The sequence below is a fragment of the Python bivittatus genome, unplaced genomic scaffold (assembly GCF_059951505.1).
Source record: "Python bivittatus isolate LINGU-HERP-01145 unplaced genomic scaffold, Pbiv_v1 ctg000650_np1212, whole genome shotgun sequence".
In the NCBI taxonomy this organism is placed as follows: Eukaryota; Metazoa; Chordata; class Lepidosauria; order Squamata; family Pythonidae; genus Python; species Python bivittatus.
The window spans coordinates 49,841-71,964 of record NW_028277093.1 but is presented as its reverse complement, the minus strand read 5'-3'; the positions used below and the strand labels follow the sequence as shown (position 1 = coordinate 71,964).

At 57.0% G+C, this 22,124-nt stretch overlaps 2 protein-coding genes across 11 annotated transcripts in view; both read left to right on the top strand.

Moving 5' to 3' along the window:
* Positions 1-391: 391 nt before the first annotated feature.
* ZBTB9 (zinc finger and BTB domain containing 9) lies at positions 392-8,398 on the top strand. Of its 3 annotated transcripts, none has more exons than XR_015798015.1 (2): positions 392-6,863; positions 8,271-8,398. XR_015798015.1 is itself a non-coding variant. In XM_088151289.1 (2 exons), the coding sequence occupies exon 2, from the start codon at positions 993-995 to the stop codon at positions 2,412-2,414; it is 1,422 nt and encodes a 473-aa protein (XP_088007415.1). In that variant the 5' UTR covers positions 451-584; positions 988-992; the 3' UTR covers positions 2,415-8,062. The 3 variants fall into 3 exon arrangements, 2 of the variants coding, with proteins under 2 accessions (XP_088007415.1, XP_088007416.1); XM_088151289.1 differs by lacking the exon at positions 8,271-8,398 and having other exon boundaries at positions 451-584; positions 988-8,062; XM_088151290.1 differs by lacking the exon at positions 8,271-8,398 and having other exon boundaries at positions 524-647; positions 988-8,062.
* A 2,545-nt stretch (positions 8,399-10,943) lies between these two features.
* The window catches only part of LOC103050285 (uncharacterized), a 31,933-nt gene continuing 20,752 nt past the window's right edge, over positions 10,944-22,124 (top strand). For 2 of the 8 annotated variants that reach the window (XR_015798002.1, XM_088151232.1), the window contains exon 1: positions 10,944-13,361. Coding sequence is in view for 5 of the 8 variants with exons in the window: in XM_088151232.1 (XP_088007358.1) it covers positions 11,045-13,361 (2,317 nt within the window). In the remaining 3 variants the exon portion in view is untranslated. The remainder of the gene's footprint in view (positions 13,362-22,124) is intronic. The other 6 variants (XR_015798004.1, XM_088151234.1, XR_015798003.1 and 3 more) reach the window with 5 other exon arrangements.

Below are 22,124 nucleotides of genomic sequence, written 5' to 3'. Positions count from 1 at the left end.
CCCCCCCTTGCGTCCCGGAGCGCTTGCCACCTCCGCGAGACTCGCTGGGGGTCGGAGGGGGCGGGCGCCGCGCTCCCGGGCGCCCGGGGTTGTGTGAATGCGGCCGGAGAGCAGGCCCGGGCTGGCCCAGCGGGCTAGCGTTAGGGGACCGGCAGAAGGACGCCGCGAGACACGAGAAGACCGCGCGGCTGTCACTGCGCGCCACGCCCTCCCCGCGCTCGGCCAATCGGGGAAAGGCCTGCCCCGCCCTGCCGCTGCTTCCCCGCCGAGGGACTGGAGAAACCACCCTGCTGTGGATGCACAGCCAATCGGCGGGTAGAGCTACATCCGGGGCTGCTCGCCAGCACGGCCTACTCGCCCTTGACCTTGGTGACGCCATGGGCGGGCTAAGCCGTTCAATGGCCCCCTCTCTCTGCGAGTGCGCTCCGATTGGCCGGGAAAGGAGCGGGAGGCTGGGCAGCGGCGGCCGGCGCCAATCCCGGCTGGCCCCTCTCCGGCTCCTGATTGGGCGACGCGCTCGGGGGCGGGCCGAGGCGTCTCGCCCGCTTCCGACGGTGGAGGCAGCAGGCGGCGGCGGCCGGCAGGTGAGGCGGCGGAGGGCTGCCCTTCCGATCCCCCGCGGGGATCCTGAGCGCGTGCGGAGTGAGGTGCGTTCCTCCTTCCCGCCCGCGGGGACGCTGCGAGGGGCTCCTGCGCACGTGCAGAGGGCCCCTCGAGTCCCCGGCCGGGGCTTGCCTGACTTCGGCGGGGAGGATGGGGAGGACGCGCCTGGCGGGTGCGGGCCAGTCCCGGGTCTGCAGAGCGGGGGGTACGGGTCTGCGCGCAGGCGCCCCCGAGCGCGTGCAGAGGGCTCCCCGGGGGTCTCGAGGGGAGGGGGCCGGCGCCCGGAGCCCAGCCTGCCGCGGGCGCCCCCGGGCCCGTGCCGCGCGCGCCGCCCCGCCGCCGGGGCCTCACCCGCTTCTGCTTTCCCTCCCCGGGCGGCTGCAGCGGCCATGGAGCCCGAGGCGCGCAGCGTGCAGATCCAGTTCCCCCACTACGCCGCGGTGCTGCTGGAGTCGTTGAACAAGCACCGCCTGGAGGGCAAGTTCTGCGACATCGCCATCCACGTGCAGGGCCGCGTCTTCCAGGCGCACAAGAGCGTCCTGGCCGCCTCCTCGCCGTACTTCCACGACAAGCTGCTGCTGAACGACACCAACTGCATCGTGCTGCCCAGCGTCATCGAGCCCGACGCCTTCGAGAACCTGCTGCAGCTCATCTACTCGGGGCGCCTGAAGCTGTTCCTGGAGGCCCTGCCCAGCCACCTGCTGGTGGCCAGCGGCCTGCAGATGTGGCAGGTGGTGGACCAGTGCTCCGGCATCCTCAAGGAGCTGGAGGGGGGCGGGCCCTCCTGCCGGCCCTGGTCCGGCCGGGCCAGCGAGAGCCAGTCCCCGAGCAGCAGCAACCCCTTCGGCGTCCGGGACGACGGGGAGGCTGCCGGGGGGGCTGAAGGGCCTGGCCGGCCCCGCCGCCTGCAGCATGAGTGCCCGGACGAGGAGGTGGTGAAGATCCGGGTATCCCAGGAAGACGAGGAGGAGGACGACGACGAGGAGGAGGACCGGCAAGCCCAGATCTGCAGTGGGTCCGCTGACCGTCCGGTGAAGGTCATTCTGGACGAGGAGGAGGAGGAGGAGGAGGACCGTGGCGGAGGCTGCCCCGGCAAGGGTTCCAGAGAGCAGGGCCCTGGCTTCGCTACCCCCCATGAGGCCCCCAAAGTCTTCTACATCAAGCAGGAGCGCTTCGACGCAGATGAGGCCGCTACCTCCGTGCTGGGGGATGGCCCAGCCTCCTGCCTGTCTGAGACTGGCTTCCTGAAATCCTTGGGAAGGCCCCTGGGTGTGGCTGAGGTCCCAGGTCTCTGCCAGGCAGAGATCCAGGCCACCGGCGAGCTCAGCTACATCCTGCCCGGCGGGGCCTCCTCGTCCACGGCACCCAGCTCCTTTGCTGTGAAGACCCAGCCCCTCTCGGCAGACTCCGTGGCAGCTTTCCCTGAGAGCTCGTGGAAGCCCGTCGACCTGCACGGCAACGAGATCATCGCCCATGCTGTCCATGGCCAGGTGGTCCACGCGCCCGTCAAGCTGATGTCTGCGCCCGATGGCAAGAAGTTCGGCTGCCTATGCGGGAAGCGCTTTGCCGTCAAGCCGAAGCGGGATCGGCATATCATGCTGACGTTCAGCTTGCGCCCCTTCGGCTGCTCGGTCTGCAACAAGAGGTTCAAGCTGAAGCACCACCTGACGGAGCACATGAAGACCCATGACGGCAACCTCTACGCATGCGAGGACTGTGGCCGCAAATTCCGCGTCCAGACCTGCTTCCTGAAGCACAAGGAGCTCTGCAAGGGGCAGGGTTGGGCCACCGCCTGCTGGACCTACAAGTAGGGTCCCGCCTGCCGAAGGAGGGAGGGCCCCGTCTGGGCAGAAGCAGAGCCCAGCTCTGGATATCTGCCTTCTCCCTGGACTCCGTGCCTGGAGGAAGTGCTGCTGTGGACGTCGCAGCGCTGACCACAGCAGCGTGGGCCCACTCGGTCGCTCTGCTGGTCCTTGGTGACCTTTGCGGGGAGCGGCATCCGAACTCCGGGGGTGCTGTGGGAGGAGGGGCAGCAGCCAGCCTGGGCGGGAGCTCCCGGTATCTTCTGTCCTCGAGCGCGGCTTGGGCGGGCATCCCCTGCTGACGCTGGAAGCAGATTTTCTCCTTCTTTCTCTGCCAGTGGCACCCTCCCTCACCCCCCAAAAAAGCGTGTTATGTGCTGAGCACCGGATGGGGAGGGGAATTGTTTGGATGACAAACGCTGCTGCCACACGCACGGGCACCTCTGTGCCCGTCTCCTGCAGCGGTCAAGGGGCGGAATCTCCTGCAGCGCAAGCACCGTTTGCAGGTGGAGCCGCTTGGTCCTTGGGCCGCAGTCTGACCTCCTGGAGACCAGGGCGGAGGTCTTACTCCTGGGCTGTTGAAAGAATAGGAAGCAGATGGGGACTATGAGGACCCTTGAGTTTATTGCTGCTTAGTGAGCAAACCCTGCACTGGGGGGCTTTTGGGGATGAGGTGGGACTACTGAAGTCTGGCTGGGGGGTTGGATGGTTTGGTGGATTCGTGGCTGGCTCAGTAGTCCTACCCCAGAGGGCTCATCAGTGACTCCCCATCCAATTGGAGAGGAGGCAGGGGGTGCCAGAAGGGGCCCTCTACTCCTCAGTTCTTTAATTCATTAACGCATTGGGTGAAGACAGGGGAGGGCTTGGGGAAGTTGTAGACAGCACAGGATTGGGTGGGACGGCTAACCCCTGGAAACCAGAAATATTCTTAAAAGTCAGAGAAATGAGCTGTGGGTAGCGATGTAGAACGAGAATCAAATGCGCATGTCTAGGATAGGAGATAACTGGCTTGGTAATAATACTTGCGTAAAAAATCCACAAGATACAAGTTGATTGCTAACTGAATGAGAGCCAGCAGGGTGTTGTGGCTGCAAAAAAGGCAAATGCAGTGTTAGGCTGCACCAACAGAAATATAATTCCCAAGTCACAAGAAAGAATTCTTCCCCTTTATTGGGCTTTGTGGGCTGTTGATTTCTGAGCACCATACTTTAAGAAGTACTGGGACAAATTGGAGAAAATGTGAAGAGAGGCTGTCAGGGTAGCCAAATACTAGAATCTAAGGGACTGGAAATGTTTGGCTTGGCCTGGGTGGGGGTGGGTTGGGTGGCCTCAAGGGATGCTCTGGGGCAGGGCTAGGGGTGCCTGTTCTGTGCAGGTCTGCCCAGGGATGAAAGGGCAGTGCCACGTTCTTCTGCCAAAGGACTGGCAAACGGATTCCTCCCCCTCCCCCATTCTGCGGCCAAATGATTCCAAGGGGATCTTTAAACTAAGCTGGGGACAGTGAATTCTTGGGGAAGGGCTCCTGGCCCCCGCAGCCCACCAGACAGCAAGACTTGTTTTCTCCCAGGAGTCACAGCTGCGTCCCCATCAGCCCTCACTGGTCACACCCAGAAGAGACCCTCTTTGAAGGCCACTGCGGCAGATCCCATTCTTCAGTGGGGGGAGGTCTGCTGAAGGGCAAGCTGGGCCTGATTGGGGGAGGCTGTGCCGGCCGCTTGCATGGCCATTCACCTGCTGCAGCCTCGGCTGCCCCCCATCTTACCCTTTTTTTTCCCAGGACCCAGACAGAAAAGATGCACAAGGAGGGCTGTGGTTCCTGGCCAGCTACCGGGGTCCTCGGTGGGGCCCTCGGCCAACCCGCCCACAAATCCCAGGGGACAGGGCTGGCTTCCCCACTTCTGGTAGCTGTGCTGCAGGCCTGGCTGGGGCTCGGCTGCTCCTGTGGGGCCCAGCAGTTCCTCAGGGAGAGCTGGCACAGGGCAGGGGCCTGGGCTGGGCTGGGCTGTGGATTCTCTGGCTCAGGCACAGCTTGTGAGTTCACATTTTGCGGTTTTTAAGCTTAATTTCCCCAGATTTTGATGTTTTTTTCCCTCCTTCCGCAGATGTTGAGGCAATTTTTCTCCTGTACTAAAGGAGTTTGGTGTAATTCAGATATTAAACGTGTCTAGTTATGTTTTCTGACACATAACCACAAATGAAGGAAAAATGCTTAATCACTATTAGTAAGACATTTAATTCAATCCTGGGAACGAGCAAAGGCTGCTTCCACTGAAAGACCTGGAAGGCTGCTGGGGGCCGGGGGTTAGCGAGCTGAATGCAGCCGCTTGGTGCACCGGGGCTTTTCTTTTCAGGAGCTCGCACAGCTCTGCTGTGGGACACACTGAGCTGGGTCCAAAGGGGTGCTGGTGTGGTGTGGCGTGGCGTGGCATGTGACTGTGGGCACTCAGGCGGGGGCAAGCAGCCAAGCCAGGGCCTGCATCCCGAGGAGGCTGAACCCGATCTGGCGATGGCGCTCTTTGCTGGGCTAGATCTGACTGACACCAAAATACAACTGGTGCCAGGGGTGAGGTGGGCTGGGCAATCAGCCCAGAGTTTGCCCCCTGTTTGCAGGGAGCCGTCCTGGGGGTAGGAGAGATGCGACGAATGTGTCTCCTGGGGGGATATGGCCGTGAAGTGAGTGAACAGCAAAATCAGATTTGGGGTCTCCAGGAGAGTTGTTTCCTTTTCCAGCACAATCAGTTTTATAATCTGGGCAAGTTCTTGCAAGTCCATAAACTTTATTATCCTTTTATTGCTTAATGAGAAAGCAGAAGATGTGGCTGGATAGAGACAAACCTGTGCGCGTTAGCCGGCTGCCTGAAGTGCTCACAACACTGGCTCATTTCCTGTGTTCCCTGCAAGGGACTAGGTGATTGGGAGGAATTCCCACCCCCCAAATTCTCAGGTTGGTCATCTGTGGCCTCCCGTTAGCTCAGGATCTAAAAGCCTTGAGCAATAAATGAATAATAGGGTGGCTTTGTTCCTACAGCACCCAAATGGGTGGGTGGGGTTTCTGCAGCAGGTTAGCCCACAAACTGGCACCCTTCTGTTTAGGTTTAAGGCTGAACCTGTTAGGCTGTGGCCTGTTTCAGAGCCCTTCCCAAGTTGCTTGTGGCTTTTGGGAAGTGAACCAGCTGTGACTGATCTCTGCCTGTTCCCCCAGGAAGGGCCACGATCTCATAACTTGCTTTCCCCTTCAGGTTCGGTTCTGACCCGCTCCTTATTTGGCTGGCTGGCTGAGGGATTCACTTGTGAAGTTTCTCCCCTTTCTCCTGCCTGTGGAAGTCCCAGAGATATGCCCCACTGCTGCCTATTTTAAAGCATGGGCCTCTTTCACACCTGTGCTACGCTGACAAGGAGACCCCTGGATGCCCTCCATCCCTGCACTACTGTGGCAATGCCCCCAAAACATTTCTTGCAGGATGACAAGTCGCCGCAAAGCACTTTGATGCCTCAAAGGCTTAGTGCCAACTTCCATACCATGGTCGAACTGGCGAGTGCAGGGCCGTTCTGCTCCTGGCCCCCCAAAGCAGACCGGCTGAACGCCAAAAGCGCCACCTCGGCCTGCTATGCCCAACAAGCGCCGCGATGGTGAATTTACTGCCCGGTACCCTAACTCGGTTTTCTTTGCCGCATGTACCTCTACCTGTGCAGGCTGGGGTGGGCACGCACAGGTGGGGCTCCTATGAAGCCAGCAATGCTCGCTGCGCCCCTCCAGTCCCGGAGCAGTCTTCCGGGAGCCGGGAGATACCGACGGGAGCCGGGAGATAGCCGGGAAATCCCCTCCCTACGTTGCTGCTGAGGACCGGCGCTCGGGGCGTCCTGTGTGCGCGCGTGTGTGTTGGGGGGGGGCAACCTCGCCCCTCCCCCGGAAGGCGGGGCAGAGGCCTGTCTCTGCCCCAGGCGTGAACAAAAGTGCCCGACCCCTCCCGCTCCCGCAGCTCAGCCCCTCCGCGCCGCCTCCTTTCCTTGGAGGGCGCTCCTTTCTCCCGGCCCGTCCTCCTGCCCAGGAGCTGGGAAAGGCCCCGCAAAGGCGAGCGAGCACTTAGAGTAGCCATAGCCGGGTGCGCTGGACGGTAACTAAATGGAGCGGCCGCACTCCTCGGCTCAGGAGTCCCTGGAGACGGCGGAGGGGTCAGGGCAGCGGCAAGTTTTCTCGGTTGGGGACGCGCGTCTGGATGGATGGAGCAGCTCCATGGACAGAAGGCTGTGGAGCGAGCTGATGCTGTGAGGTCCAGCCGGCAGTTTGGCGAGATCAGAAGACGCCCCTCCCCAGCTGGTGCCTGCCAGGCTGCGGCCTCTTGGAGGACCAGCTTGCCTCGGCTTTTGGATGGGGGACGTCTACCTGGGGGCAAAGCTATTTGGAGACCCCTCTCTAGCATTAGCCCCCCTACCAGCTTTGAGCCATCTGCAAATTCGGTAAGGGTCCCTTCAACTCCCACCTCCGAGTCGGTGCAGATGTTGAAGAGCCCAGGGCCTGCCAGAGCTCTCGAGACTCCTGAGCTGGAGCAGAGCCATTGAGGGCCCTCTTTGGGTGCACTTTCAGTCCTCCTGCGAGCGGCAAGTGGAGCCATCTGGCCCGTATTTTACCCTCCTCGTGCTAAAGAGAACCTGCTGAGGGCTCTGCTGAGGCCCAGGCACGCGATGGGCACGCCCACATTCCCCTGAACGTGCCATTCAGCTGTTAGCTGTACGTGAGGAGGTGGGTCTGGCAGGATCGGCGTCCGAGGGGTCTGTGGTTTCCCAGGCCCTTCTCCTCTCCTGGGACCTCCTCAGGAGTTCCCCAGGACGGCCAAGAGCGCCTTGGCTGGTTCTTCCAGTCGCGACCCGTCTGGCCCTGCAGATTCGGCTCAGTTCTCTCTCCTCCTCGCGGGGCCTGTGACCAGCCAGGGCTTCAGAGGCAAGAGAGGGGACAGAGGCTCAGCTTTCTCGTCATTGCTTTCTCCTCTCTGCACCCACTCCGGCTTTCTTTTTACTTCCAACATTTGCTCTTCTGAAAAAATATTGGTCTCTTGCAAGGCGTTCTGAGTTTTTGCAGTTTCTGGAGACTTCCTTGAGTCCTCCCTTGAGTATGTATCCTGTTTCCATTTATTGATCATTTATAAAACTGGGGGCCACAAAATGGGATCAAATTAAAAAGCAGATTTCAGTTGATAATAAATGCACCAGCCTGTTTGGCCGGGACTGGGGGTTGGTGGGGAGGGCCTCAAAGAAGATGGCACGGGGGACGTATGAGAAAAAGCTCGACTGCAGGTTCATGGCAGCCACGTTAACCCTTTTGACACTTCCTACGCACGTCCCTTTTGGGAATGATTCTGATCATGACTGAGACTCACCATTAATATGTCTTTCTGTTTTATTTCCACATCTGTATTTTCACTGATAATCAGTAACCTGTAAATATTAACTTACATTCTAGCTACAGGCTAAAACAGGATTTGAAATATACATGGTAAGTTTACATACTTGGCTCCGTATTGTTTTTTTCATGCTACATAACCAAACTTTATTTTAACATAACCATTTAACATCCTGCTTAGAAAATACATTTTTTAAATGTTTAATAATTTTCTATAGCAAGCAATGTACAATAAACATTATTTTCCTAAAATATTTTCAAGCACCAAAGATCCGCTGTTAAAAGTGTTTATTTATTTAACCAATAGAAAAAGAGAAAATTAAAAGCAAGCAACGCTCTCTCTCTACACACAAATCTACAAAGGCTTCTTGTGCACGTTCATCTAAAGATTTTGCTCCAATAAAATATGATCATTTTTATCATCTACACCTACACTTAAACGTTACTGAATTGTTCTCCAAAATCAGCAGCTGTCCCGCTAAGGGTCTGTGAGCTGTCCAGAGCCGATCCGTGTTCGAAGGGGGAGATCCAGCTGAGACCCCCGCCAGGGGAACCTCCACGGCGGACTCAGATGTGAGGCTGGAGCTCTACAGCAGGAGCTGCAAAGGGGGAGGCTGGAGAGGGACTTCTTGGGGCTCCCAGGCTGGATCTCTGGCATGGAATCCTTCCCCCCCGCGACCCATAGCAAACCTGAAGCTGACCTCGGAGAAGAGCCCCCAGCTACTTGCAACCTCTTTCTCCCATTGGGGGAGATGGGCAGCATACAAATAAAATAAAATAAAATAAAATCAATAAATCAAACAAACCCTCTTTCTCTTCACACCTGCAGGAAAGCACGATCCTTTCCCAAGGGTGATTTTGGAACTGCTGCTGCTGTTTGCCTTGAATATCGGGCGAGCCAGTCACCACCTCCTTAGTGGGTCCTCTCAGAAGTGGTACTTGTGAAAAAAATCTTGGGATCATACAGCTGGTTGCAAACAGAATGGGCCGGCAGCGTGAAGCCGACGCCGTTTTAGGCTGTGTCAACAGAAGTATGATTTCCAAATCGCAGAAAGTAGCAATTCATCCCTACTCAGGGAAGAGCACCAAGGTGATCTAAAATCACGGTGCCACAAAGGGACAAGGAGCAACTGGGGAGATGACTGAGAAGGGCCATGGGGCCCTCCTCTGTCCCCCCCATGCAAGTTTTTCAGACCAGCTGTTAAGCTGGTCTGGTCTCTGAGCAAAACCTCATGGAAAAACCTCGTGCTCCTGCCAGGCATGGCGGGAGGGGACCTCTGAAACCCTCCCAAGTTCAGCTGGAGAGCTTGGAGCTGGACAAAGGTCTGCCCCCCCGCCCCGGTCCAGAACAGGTTACCTGCTGAAGTCTTGGCAATCCATCCTCTTGACCTCTGGGGCAGTCCTTTTGCCCCTTCCCCCTTGCACTGATCTCCCCCATAGTGTTGGGTGCTTGGAGCTCCCAGGCGGGGGCAGGGCTCCTGGGAACCCCTCCTTTCACCTGGAAGCAGAGCAAGAGGCACGGGGCAGAAACTGAGTGCCTGTGCCAGGAACCCAGCTTGGCTTCCAAACAGGAGGAAAGTGGAGAGGTCTCCAAGGGGTTGCAGATGTCATGAGTACAACTCATTCTCAGTGCAACCCCCCCCCCCCCCCCAGTTAAATGTGACCATGAACTTCATTGCAGAGCTGTTATGATTCTGTTCTGTTCTGAGCCCCTCTCTCAATTCCTGTTCAGGCAAGCAACAGGCAATGATCAAGTTGCTCCACATCAATCGCAAGAGATTAGTTGGGGGGCGGGGGGAAGAGCCCAAATGCTGGACAAGTCCAGGTTGAGACCTTTCTTGCTCACTGTACCCAGTAATAACAGGACTTTGGACTTCTCAGCAAGAAAGCCACATGCTGGGCTGTGGATCTTCTGTAGGTATTTTTTTGCACTCCCAACTAGCAGCAAATGATCTGGTAATGTTTAAGCTCTCCACAAAATAGTTTGTGATGAAGGAAATCAAGCGTTTGAAAGCAAAGCATCAGGGCCCTCTTTTCCTCTATCAGATACTTTGCACGGTGCTTTAAAGGGACACAGGATGTTTCTAAGGGAGAGCCGAACTTTGCACAGACCCTGAAGTGGCAAAGAATACAGGATTTTTCAGTACACCATTTGCTTTTCGGTGGGGTTCCAGACTCGGCCCTTGAGACGCCAGAACCCAATCCTGACACCGTACAGGAATCTACACTAGAGCACCCCGAAAGGCTGCCCCCAAAGGACCATCTCGCTCCTCGTCCAGCCCACCATCTCCACGGGGCTTAGTTTCCAGTCCTGGACCATGCTCAGCACCTTCTCTGACCCTCTTCCATTTCCCTGCATCCTTCTAAAAGTTTGGGGGCCAGAACCGGACACAAAAGGTGACGTGGGGGCGGGGCAGAGCAGGGCAGAGCAGAGCAGAGCAGAGCAGAGCAGAGCAGAGCAGAGCAGAGCAGAGCAGAGCAGAAGAGTCACTTCCGGCCATCTGGAAACTGTCTTTCCCTTGCAGCAGCCTAAGACTGCACGGGTCTTCTTCTGGTGGCTCATTCTCCCTTTCCAATCTTTCCTTTCCACCTTTTTTGCAGGACAGGGCAGCACCTCTCACCCCACACCCGGGCATTTGATCTTCCTTTCCCAAGTGAAGAACTTCGTGCTTACTCGGTTCTGCTCTGTGACTCGGTTCCGTTCTGCGACGGACACATGTTTGTTCGGGGGTGCTCACTGTCCCACCCCGTCTAGGGTCTCCTGCAGATTTTCTCAGCCGTGCCCCCTCCATCTCTGACAGGGTGGAGGACCCAGCAGAACCTCGCCCCAAGCCGCTCCAGGGGGTGAGGGACCCCCGAGGATGCGCTTGGCTACCATGTGCAAGCCGCTTCCGCGTCCAGTTACCGGCAAGCCACCCGGTCCGCCTAACGGGCTCGTGGGCGCCACGCTTCCGTAGCTGCGGCCCGAAATTCTCCGGACAAAGTCCTCGCCGGCGAAGCAGCTCTTCTGCCGGGGGCGCCGGACGGGGAGCGAGAGACCCGCAGGGCTCCCTCCGCATCCGGACCGGCAGCCGGGCGAGCGAGAGAAGCGGCGACGGCGACGGCGGCGGCGGGCGGGGGGGGCGCCCGCTGCCCGCGCCGCCCCGCCCCCGGCCGGCCCCTCCTCCCGCCCCTCGACCGGAAGAGCCGCCGGAGCGGGAGAGCGCGCGCGCGCGGGCGGGCCAGGCAGCCAGCGGAGGCGATGGAGACGGAGACGGAGACGGAGACGGAGGCCGGCGCGCCGGCGTTCTCCCCAGAGTGGATGGCGTGCCTGCTGGCCGAGGCCGAGGCGCTGCTGGCCGAGCGGGTCTCGGCGGCCGTGCGGGCGCGCTGGCGGCGGGAGGTGAAGCTGCCCCGGATGAGCCTGGAGGGCTGCCTGGAGCAGCTGAGCGAGGCGCGGCGCGGCCGCGAGGCCCTCCTGGCGCGGGACGGGGCGCTCTCGGAGGCGAAGCAGGAGCGCCTGCAGACCTTCCTGCGGCTGGAGATGGCGCTGCTCCGCGAGATGCAGGCGCTGCGCGAGCGGGCCCTGGCCTCGGCCTACGCCATCGCCAAGAAGGGCGAGCCCCCGCCGGGCCTGGCCCGCGACGAGGCCGGCGGCGGCGGCGGCGGCCCGGCGGGGCGCGGCGGCGAGGGCGAGGCGGCGCGCCCCGCGTCGCCGGGCAAGGAGGAGGGCGCGGCGGCGGCGGCGGCGGCGGCGCGGGCGGCCCCGGTGATGTCGGCGGCCGAGGCGGCCTCGCAGGCGAAGGCGGCCGCGCAGCGGGAGGCCCTGGAGGAGGCGCTGTGGGAGCCCGGCGGCGTCGGGGACCTGATCGCCAAGGGCAGCGACCTGCAGTTCTCGCTGGAGAAGTTCCTGGGCGAGCGGCTGGGCGAGGCGCTGCGCGAGCTGGAGCGCGCCGTGCGCGAGGAGGGCCGCGCCCGGGTGCGGCAGCTGCTCGGCGTGCGCGACGCGCTGGAGGAGGGCGGCTGGGCCGAGCGCGCCGAGGCCCTGCGCAGGGAGGCCGGGGCGCTGCGCGGCGCGCCGCGGGGCCGGGCGGGCGCCCTGCGCGAAAAGGCGGCGGCGCTGCGCGGCTGCCTGCAGGAGGCGCCGCTGGAGGAGCTGCGCCCCTTGCTGGAGAAGGCGGTGGCGCTGCTGGAGAAGACGGACAGCTGGTGGGTGGCCTGGCTGGAGAAGGCGCTGTGGGCGGCCCCGCTGGAGGAGGCTGAGGCCGCCCGGAGGGAGGCCGAGGCCCTGCGCGCGGCCCTGGAGCAGGAGCAGGAGGAGGAGGAGCAGGAGCAGGAGGAGGGGGCGCTGCTCCGCGTCCTGGAGGCGGAGGGAGGCGCGCCGGAGGAGGCCGCCCCGCGGTGGGGCTCCCTGGCGGAGATGCGCGATGCCCTGCAGAGCGCCCCCTTCGACGAGGTCTTCGCCTTGCTGAAGAAGCCGCTGGCCCTCCGCGAGGCCCTCCAGAACGCCCCCGAGCCGGAGGAGCAGGGCGAGCTGCTCGGCGTGCTGGAGGGCCTGGAGGAGGCCTTCTGCCGGGCGCGGCCGGGGGCCTGGCAGGAGAAGCTGCAGGGCCTGCGGAGGACCCGCTGGGAGGAGGCGGCTGCCCTGCTGGAGAAAGTCTGGTCCCTGAAGACCGAGGTCTATCTCCTGATCTCTGACCTCGACCGGGAGGAGAAAGTGGTGGTGCTGATGGACGAGCTGAGGGGCCTGCAGGAGGCCGTCCGCGGGGCCCCCCTGGCCGACCGGGAGGCCCTGTGGGAGAAGCTGGAGGCCCTGCAGGCGGCCCTGAGGGAGATCCCGGTGACGGAGGTGCTGCTGCTGCGCAGCAAGGCCAAGGCGCTGCGCAAGAAGGCCACGGACTTCTGGACTGACCCCCTGGATGAGGCCGATGGGCTGCTGGAGGAGGTGGACGCCCTGCGGGAGGTCCTCACCGGCTCCCCCTTGAAGGAGGCCCTGTGGGGGAAGGTGGAGGACCTGCGGGGCAGCCTGCGGGAGATCGCCAAGAAGAAGATCAGCGTTCTCTCCTACTACCTGTGGAACGTCCTGTGGAGCCCCTTGTGGAAGAAGGTGGGCGACATGCAGCGCGCCTTGTGGAAGACCCCTCGCAAGGAGGAGGGGGTTGTGCAGGAGAAACTTGGGGACCTGGAGCACGCCCTGGACGAAATCCTGGAGGATAACCTCAGTGGCCTCCCCAGGATTCTGTATGCCCTGCCGGGGATAGTGACCGCCCTGCAGAAGAAGGTGCACGCTGTGCGAGAGAGCCTGCAAGAGACGCCCCCTGAGATGGCCGTGGCGCTGCAGGGGAAGGTGGTGGCCATGCAGGAAGCCCTGTGGAAGATTCCTTTCAAGGAGGCGCATCTCATGCAGGAGGACCTGAAGGCCTACTGTCTCACCTTGCAGAAGAAAGTGGAGGCCTGGTGGGCTCGCCCCCTGGAGGGCCCCTCCTCAAAGCGCAGGGCCGCCTTGCCGGAGGAGGCCAGAGGGACCCCCGGAGCGGAGAGGAGTGAATCTTGTGTGACCAGGGATGGCCCGGATGCAGGTATGGCTGGCTTTGGGTGGGTCCCAGATGTAGTTTTGGGATCTGTGGGGCAGTCTTCTGAAAGAGTGCTCATAGCAGGAGCGCCACTGCATGGCCAGTCAAAGCCTCTTGAGTGGCCCCCTTCTGTTTGACCTCAGTGGGGGAGAAGAAAGACCATCGGGGGAGGGGGCAGGCAAAGAAAGCCTGCTGGGGAAAGAGCCATCCAGAGCGTCCATCTTGCTAAGAATTGTCCTAAGAGATGTCCTTGGCAGTGAGATAATTCTGTCTCCCCCCACCATTTCCTGGAGGGGAGGTCTTTTCTCCATGCAAGTGAATGGCAATGCCACACATTTCCCTTGGGAAAGAAAGGTTCCAGGCCAGACAGGTTGGCATTGCTTGGCGAGAGCTGGGGCTTCCACAGGCACCATGTTGGCGACCTTCAACCAAGTTGGTGCCTTGCATTGCAGAGAGCCAGCCCTCTCCCTGTCCCTGTGGCAGGCAGGTCTTTTGGGGACCTCTTTTCCCTCACTTCTCTCTGTAGGACTGGGCTTTAAAGGTCAGGATCACACTCCTGATTCCCCCTGTTCGTTCTGTTCAGGCCCCTGGTACAGTCTCCTCCCCTTTGGGGTCTCCTGCGGGTGTTTCCTGCCTGGACCCCCCATTGCTTTAATAAGCTCCCTAGACTGGCTGCATGTCTTATTAGAAAATTGGGCCTTGCAGGTAGGCTGCCCTTGTCCGTGGCATCTTTCGGCCTTCTGTTCACGTCTCCTTGCCTTCGGTAGCTCCTTTGGCTTGCCGCCCCTCTCCCGTTTGGTTGCTCTACGTTCAGCTGCTGGGTGTGAGCTCGTGCCTGTCGAATTAACAGACCTCTGTTGAGCAGATTCCGCATTTAACGGATTGCGGTTCAGAGGTAGTGGGGAGGGAGAGAGGGGCAGGCTGGGCTGGGGAGGGCTGGGCTGGGAAGACTGGGGGTGTCCAGACCAGTGGAAGCAGCTGAGGGATGGAGGGGAGATAACCCACTTGTTGTCATTGGGATTCTTAGGGCAGATTCTTGCTTTAACTGGCATTTGACTTTAATAGACTGGTCTTCCGCTCAGTAGCCCATAAAGGGAAGTTGCAGGGAGAATGCTCAAGAACTCCTCGTGGCCACGGAAACCAGCACAGGAAGTATTGGTAGTCCTCAGTTAATGACCATTTGTTCAGTGACCGTTTGAAGTTAACGACGGTACTGTGCGAGGAGACTTATGATCGGTCCTTGAAGTTGTGGCTATTGCGGTGTGCCCGCCATCACGTGATCACAATTTGGGCTCTTTGCAACTGGCTAGCAATTATGACAGTTGCAGTGTCCTGCGGTCAAGCGATCGCATTTGTGACCTTCACTGCCGGCTTCCGACAAACAAAGTCAATGGGGAAGCCGGCAGGAGGTTGCAAATGATGATCATGTGACATCACACTTAATGGCCGCAACTGGAACTGCCGGAACTTAAGTTGGTGCGTTCATGTGAGGTCATGCTTTACGATTGCATTGCTTAGCGACGAGTTCCCAGTCCCAATCACTGTTGATAACCGAGGACTATCTGTAACAGGTATAAGTTGTGGCTATCTAGAGTGTGCATAGACGTAAAGAAGAACGTCCTGGCAGTAAGGCCTGCGCATCAGTGGAACAGTCTCCCTAGGGAGGATGTGGGTTCTCCCTCTCTGGAAACGTTTAGGAGGAGACTGGACAACCACTTGGTTTTGCTGTGCACGGGAGTGATTTGGGCAGGTGATCCTTGGGGTCCCTTCCATCTCCACAGTTCTAGGATTCTGTAAAATCAAGAGTTTACTCTACATTAATCGCTTTGTATTCCTTAATGTGTGCATGTTTGCGTGAGTGTGCAAAGAAGATAATGTTTAAAGCCACCAAAGTACTTCTGAATTCCTTTGGAGCTATTTCTGGGCACAGCTCCTGAACCAGTCTGATGAACTGGCCAACCGCTTTTAGAGAGGGTTGATTGTGTCCTTCGGGAACTTGGTGCCAGAGCTGTAGCAGAATCTGTGGAGGCTTCTGAGCGGTTGGTGTTTTCTGAGAGCAACGTATTGTCTGGGCTGAGGACGGGAAGAAGGTGCTTCTATTTGGCCTGCTACGTATAGTCTCAGTCTTTTCCTATCTACCTTTGCTATTAAGATCTAGGAGAGAAAGACTGAAAAGGCAGGTCTGGGGGTTGGTAACATGCCTCGGAGTCAGATAAAGTGTTGGGCCAACATCTGGATGCTGTCATGGCCGGACAAGTTACTTAAGCTGAATCTGGATCCATTGCGGATCAGTGGCTCCTGGATCTTGGAGTCCATGCTGGATGGGCTCGCACTCCCCCATACAAGGTGTCCTGCTAGATTAACCTCTTGTCACTTGAGGCCTATATGGCATCAGCGGCCCAGAGGACATCTGATGACGGAGACCAGTTCTGAAGAAAAGTGGTCTGGCCATTTTAGTGCATGGTATGATAACCTCCTGTTTGGATTACCACAACATGTTCTCCACCTTGAATGACCACTTGTTTAGCGATTGCTTGAAGTTACAACAGTGCTGAATGAGGGGGACTTGTAACAGGTGTTTATAGTTGCAGCCGTTGCAGCATCCCTGCAGTCCCATGATTGTGATTCGGGCACTTGGCAACCTAGTTGTCATAACCCACAGTTATGACATTGCAGCGTCCTGCAGTCATGTCGTCACCATTTGCGACCTTCACTGCCACTCCCGACAAGCAAAATCAATTGGGAAGTCTGCAGGAGATTGCAAATAGTGATCACATGACTGCGAGATGCTGTGACCGCACAGGATTTGCCTAATGACAGCAACTGGGACTGCCACAAGTGCTGTCGTAAGTTGGTGCGGTCATGTGACTTTGCACTTCATGAACGTGCCACTTAGTGACGGAGTTGCTGGTCCCAATTACCATTGTTAAGCGAGGGCTACTTGTACAGTGGTACCTCGGGTCACGAACGCTTCTGTTCACGATCAATTTGGGTCATGAACAGCACCATTCGCAAAATTTTGCTTCCGTCCGCGAACTCCGCATAGGGTGACAAACAGGATCCGCGGCCATTTTCCCTGCTGTGACACGTGGTCGTGGCTTCCTGTAGGGAGGGGGACTCTCCCTCCAAGCAATAACCGCCTCCCCACCCGCCTTCTTGTCCTCCACGCCAGAAGTTGCCTCGAGCAAGGTTAGCGTCCTCTCTCTTCGTACTGCATTGTACTGTATTTTGTTTCATATTTTTGTGTTTTTTTAAAAAAAATACATATGGTTCAGAATGGATTAACCGTAATTACATTGAACCTTATGGGAAAATTTGATTCAGGACGCAACCAAAATCGGTTGGCGACCAAATTCGGAGGGGTCAGAACGGATTAACCGTATTTACATTGAACCTTATGGGAAAATTTGATTCGGGTCGCGACCAGAGTCGCGGAACAAATTAAGTTCGTGACCTGAGGTACCACTGTATTTGGATCAGTACTTGAAAACAATTTGGAAGCATCATTAATGAACGCAGCAACAAGGGTGTTATCTGGAACATGAGGATTCAGGGACCACACAAAAGAACTGTTTCAGCTGCCAATGTGTTGTTCAACGGTTTAGGCCTCAGCATTTGGATGAGCCCTTTTCCCAAAATGTGTCTAGTAAGAGGTTTGTTTGTTTATTTATTCAATTTGTATGGCTGCCTATCCCACCTAAGTGACTCTGGAGAGCTCTCAACAGGTAAAAACAGTTCAGTAAAAAGTTAAAAACCCATATACAAACACGTAAAACCATCAACAGCTGCTTCAGAACAAAAAAATAACTACGGTAGCAGAATCCACCCTTGCAGCAGCTCAACGCAGCCACTGTAAAAGCTCGCCACCGTTGCCGGACCCCCAAGCACGGGGTCAGAGTCACGCCTTCAGGGCCCCTGTAAGGGCCGGGCGGTTCGGGGCCAATATCAGCCCCGGGGGGGTGATATTCCAAGGTGCGGGAGACACGGCAGAAAAAGTTCTCTGCCTGGGGCCTCTCAGACGACACTCTTGTTGACGGGACCTGTAACGTGCCTCTCCCGCTGGCTGGTCCTGACGGGATGGGCAGGTGCAAACGGGGAGAGGCGGTCCCTCAGATAACCCGGTTAAGGGTCCCACGGGTGGGAAAGGTGCGTTCAGTGGCAGTGCCGCTACTGTTTGGGGATGCTGGCTTTGGCATGCCAGCATGGTGCCAGGATGGCCTGCTTTTCTGCACCAAATGGAAGTTGGACTTTCTATGCTCAGACTTGGAACTTGGGCTTTTCATCCCAGCCGCGTTAGCGTGCATTTCTCCGTCTTTGAGTCAGTCGAAAAGTATACAGATGTGAATTTGTTTTGACCAGCTCTGTTCTGCCTTCATGGTGAGGCTGGTGAAAGGTGCCGCCTTCAGTTTTAAGGTGGTGCAATTTAGGGACGGCGGTTGCTGGATTCCTGTGGCTGCATTTCCCTCCTGCCCGCTGCCACCCCTACCTCCTTGTCAGTGTGTGACGGACAGCCCTGGGTGACGGCGGGAGGTGTTGGCATGGAGCTCTGGTTGTCTGGCTGACAGGATACTGGTCTGGAATTGGCCCACTGCCGGGGCTTCTTCTGGACAAGAACCAGGTTCCAGGTTAACCCTAACCCTAGTCTTATGTTCAGAGATAGCCTGAGGACAGGTTCCTGGAGCAGTGGAGGGGCGGTGAGGAGTACCTGGCATTCTCCTTCCAGCACACCGGTGACCTATCTTGGACGGAAAGGGAAACAGAATTTTCCCCAGTTCCCATGCTTTGTTTTACTGAATATTGATTTTTTACTTCTTTTTTTTTTACTGTTACTGTGAGCTGCCCAGGCTTGTGGTTTGTAACATGGGTGACCGTGTACAGTGGGGCAAAAAAGTATTTAGTCAGCCACCAATTGTGCAAGTTCTCCCACTTAAAAAGATGAGAGGCCTGTAATTTCCATCATAGGTATACCTCAACTATGAGAGACAAAATGGGGAAAAAAAATCCAGAAAATCACATTGTCTGATTTTTAAAGAATTTATTTGCAAATCATGGTGGAAAATAAGTATTTGGTCACCTACAAACAAGCAAGATGTCTGGCTCTCACTGACCTGTAACTACTTCTTTAAGAGGCTCCTCTGTCCTCCACTTGTTACCTGTAGTAATGGCACCTGTTTGACCTTGTTATCAGTATAAAAGACCCCTGTCCACAACCTCAAACATTCACACTCCAAGCTCCACTATGGCCAAGACCAAAGAGCTGTCGAAGGACACCAGAAACAAAATTGTAGACCTGCACCAGGCTGGGAAGACTGAATCTGCAATAGGCAAGCAGCTTGGTGTGAAGACATCAACTGTGGGAGCAATAATTAGACAATGGAAGACATACAAGACCACTGATAATCTCTCTCGATCTGGGGCTCCACGCAAGATCTCACCCCGTGGGGTCAAAACGATCACAAGAACGGTGAGCAAAAAGCCCAGAACCACATGGGGGGACCTAGTGAATGACCTGCAGAGAGCTGGGACCAAAGTAACAAAGGCTACCATCAGTAACACACTATGCTGCCAGGGACTCAAATCCTGCAGTGCCAGACGTATCCCCCTGCTTAAGCCAGTACATGTCCGGGCCCATCTGAAGTTTGCTAGAGAGCATTTGGATGATCCAGAAGAGGATTGGGAGAATGTCATATGGTCAGATGAAACCAAAGTAGAACGTTTTGGTCTAAAAACTCGTTGTGTTTGGAGGAGAGAGAATGCTGAGTTGCATCCAAAGAACACCATACCTACTGTGAAGCATGGGGGTGGAAACATCATGCTTTGGGGCTGTTTTTCTGCAAAGGGACCAGGACGACTGATCCGTGTAAAGGAAAGAATGAATGGGGCCATGTATCGTGAGATTTTGAGTGAACACCTCCTTCCATCAGCAAGGGCATTGAAGATGAAATGTGGCTGGGTCTTTCAGCATGACAATGATCCCAAACACACCGCCTGGGCAACGAAGGAGTGGCTTTGTAAGAAGCATTTCAAGGTCCTGGAGTGGCCTAGCCAGTCTCCAGATCTCAACCCCATGGAAAACCTTTGGAGGGAGTTGAAAGTCCGTGTTGCCCAGCGACAGCCCCAAAACATCACTGCTCTAGAGGAGATCTGCATGGAGGAATGGGCCAAAATACCAGCAACAGTGTGTGAAAACCTTGTGAAGACTTACAGAAAACATTTGACCTCTGTCATTGCCAACAAAGGATATATAACAAAGTATTGAGATGAACTTTTGATATTGACCAAATACTTATTTTCCACCATGATCTGCAAATAAATTCTTTAAAAATCAGACAATGTGATTTTCTGGATTTCTCCCCCCATTTTGTCTCTCATAGTTGAGGTATACCTATGATGAAAATTACAGGCCTCTCTCATATTTTTAAGTGGGAGAACTTGCACAATTGGTGGCTGACTAAATACTTTTTTGCCCCACTGTAAGTCTCTTAAACAGGTACAATTAATCTTGGAAATCCACAAGTGCTCAGGTGAATGACTGCGGGCAACAAAAGGCTGTGGCTGGCGGCCAGCGGCAGCTGACGTCGCCTGCGAGTGAGACACAGCGGTGCAGGAGCAGGCAAACCGAAGCTGTCGCCCACCCAGCAGTAGGCACAGTGGACGCCGCACGGCTCCCTTCTCAGCAGAAGCAGCAGGGGAGCTGCAGCGAGGCAGAACCTGGCCCCTCGGTTTAAACTGATGTCTCTCTCCAGAGAGTGCTAATCGTGTTTTTTAAGCACAATTCTAGTGCTCTTTCAGAAGAGCGCTAAACCCACACTTACCAAACAGGTCTGGTGCTGTTTCAGAAGAACGCTGAGGGCACCCATGGAAGCAGTCTGCAAAATGCCTGGATGCTTTCCAAAGGGCCGGTCGGGTGTTACGCGGGCAGGCGCCTCTGGAAACCGGTGTTTGTTTCTCCTGCGGCCCACCCGAGTGGCCGCAGAGACCAGCACCTAGTCACCAGGCTGCCTGCTTGCCTGCCTGCCTGCCTGCCAGCAGCAGCCTCCAAGGGCCAGTGGGCGCCGCGCAGACCCCAGCCCCTGGCCAGCACTGCCAGCAAGGCATTCCTTCGTAGGGCAAGACCAGTTCAGAAGAAGGAAACGTCGCTTTAAAGACCAAGTTAAGCTGTTTCTGCCGTGGGCTGGGATGAGGCAGCGGCAGGGAGGCGTATCCCTTAAGTCCGCTTAGTGCAGCAGTTAGCAGGATGTGAGGATGAGGCCTTGGTGATAACTCTTTTTGTTCGGTTTTATTATTTTGTCTTGATTCTTCATGGAGTGTAACCGTGCACAACTTTCTGGACAGAGAATGAACTACGAATCTTTGAAATAAGTGCAGCTGAACAAGTTAGTTCCTGATCTGAGAAATGGGGTTAGTTGCTAAACACACCTCTGTGTTGGCGAGATGGACGAGCGATGGGGCTTCTGGCTCTGCTGCTGCCCTGCACGCCTGGAGCCGAGGATTTCCAAGTTTGTCCTGGGCCGGATGGGAGCGGCGTTGGGTGTTCTCATCCGTGTGGAGGGCACGCAAGGCTGCTGTCTCCAGCTGACGCGCCCGGCGGAGGACTGAACCAAGGCCTCTAATGCATTCGCAGAGTGTGAAGAAGGGAACGCTTTGCTCCGGGTCTGGCTGGCAGGAAGCAAGTCGGCCTAAACCTCCATGGGCTTGGCGGTGAGGACACTCAGAAACTAAGGGGGCCCCTCCTGCAGCGCTGCGTGAGGACCTTCAGTTGCTCCGGGGGCGCTTCAGGCCCAGTGAAACAACTATGGGCTGCGGTTGATCCTAGCGCCACGAGCAACGGCATAGTAAACTTGTGAACAGCAGTAAACTTCTGTGAAAGCAGGAGCCGTCCACTGGAGGGGTCATCTGTAAGCCCCGGGAGTCCCTGCAGTTTTCTTTGGCTCCTTGGCGCATCTACCCACGCTTTGGGGAAAAGCTGCAAGCTTACAGTCTCCGTCTTCGTTGGGATGGAGGAAGCTGTACAGTTGACTCCCAGCATGAAGCGAGCCCCCCCGCCCCCCGTCAGAGCACAGAGGATTTCCCTGTCTTGCCCAGTCTCAGTTATGCTGGTTAGGAGAGAATAGTTGAGAGGGGAAAGTGCAGATGCTCTCCCCCCCCTCCCCCCGAATCAGTTCTGTGGTTACTATAAACCTGAGGTTTAGATTCCTGCAAAGCTCTACCACCCGGTGTTGGGGACAGAATCTGTTGATGCCAGCGAGATGGGCGGCATATATAAATTTGAAAATAAATAAAGATAATAAAATGACAGCTTGCGAAAGGGCTTTGTCTGCTTCCTCCCTCCCTCCCTCCCTCCCCCCCTCCTCCCTCCCCCACCTGGCTTGTTAAAAGGCAGGAAGTCTCCCCCGGTCTGGCTCATGAACTCTCTAACCATCTGGGATGACTCCTCACTTCTTTGAAGTCTAAGAACCGATGCAGAAAGCACAGGCTTTATCAGGGAAATCTCAGAAGAGCTTCCGATCCAAGCCTGGTGCTCGATTCTCCGCTGAGAGCCACCAAAGTTGGCTTTCTGGGGGAAGACTGGCGGAAGTAGATCGGGGTTAGGCTTCAGAGCAGGGTGCCTCAGTCGCTTCGGATTGTCAGCTTATGGTCCTGTGGATACGCAGCCAGCTTCCGTTGCTGCTTGACTTACATGCCAAGCGTGGAGAAACCTCGGATTTTCTTGTAGGAATGACACTGGGTGTGTCCTTGTGGAGGTGTGGTGTCCCCTTTGCCAGGAGG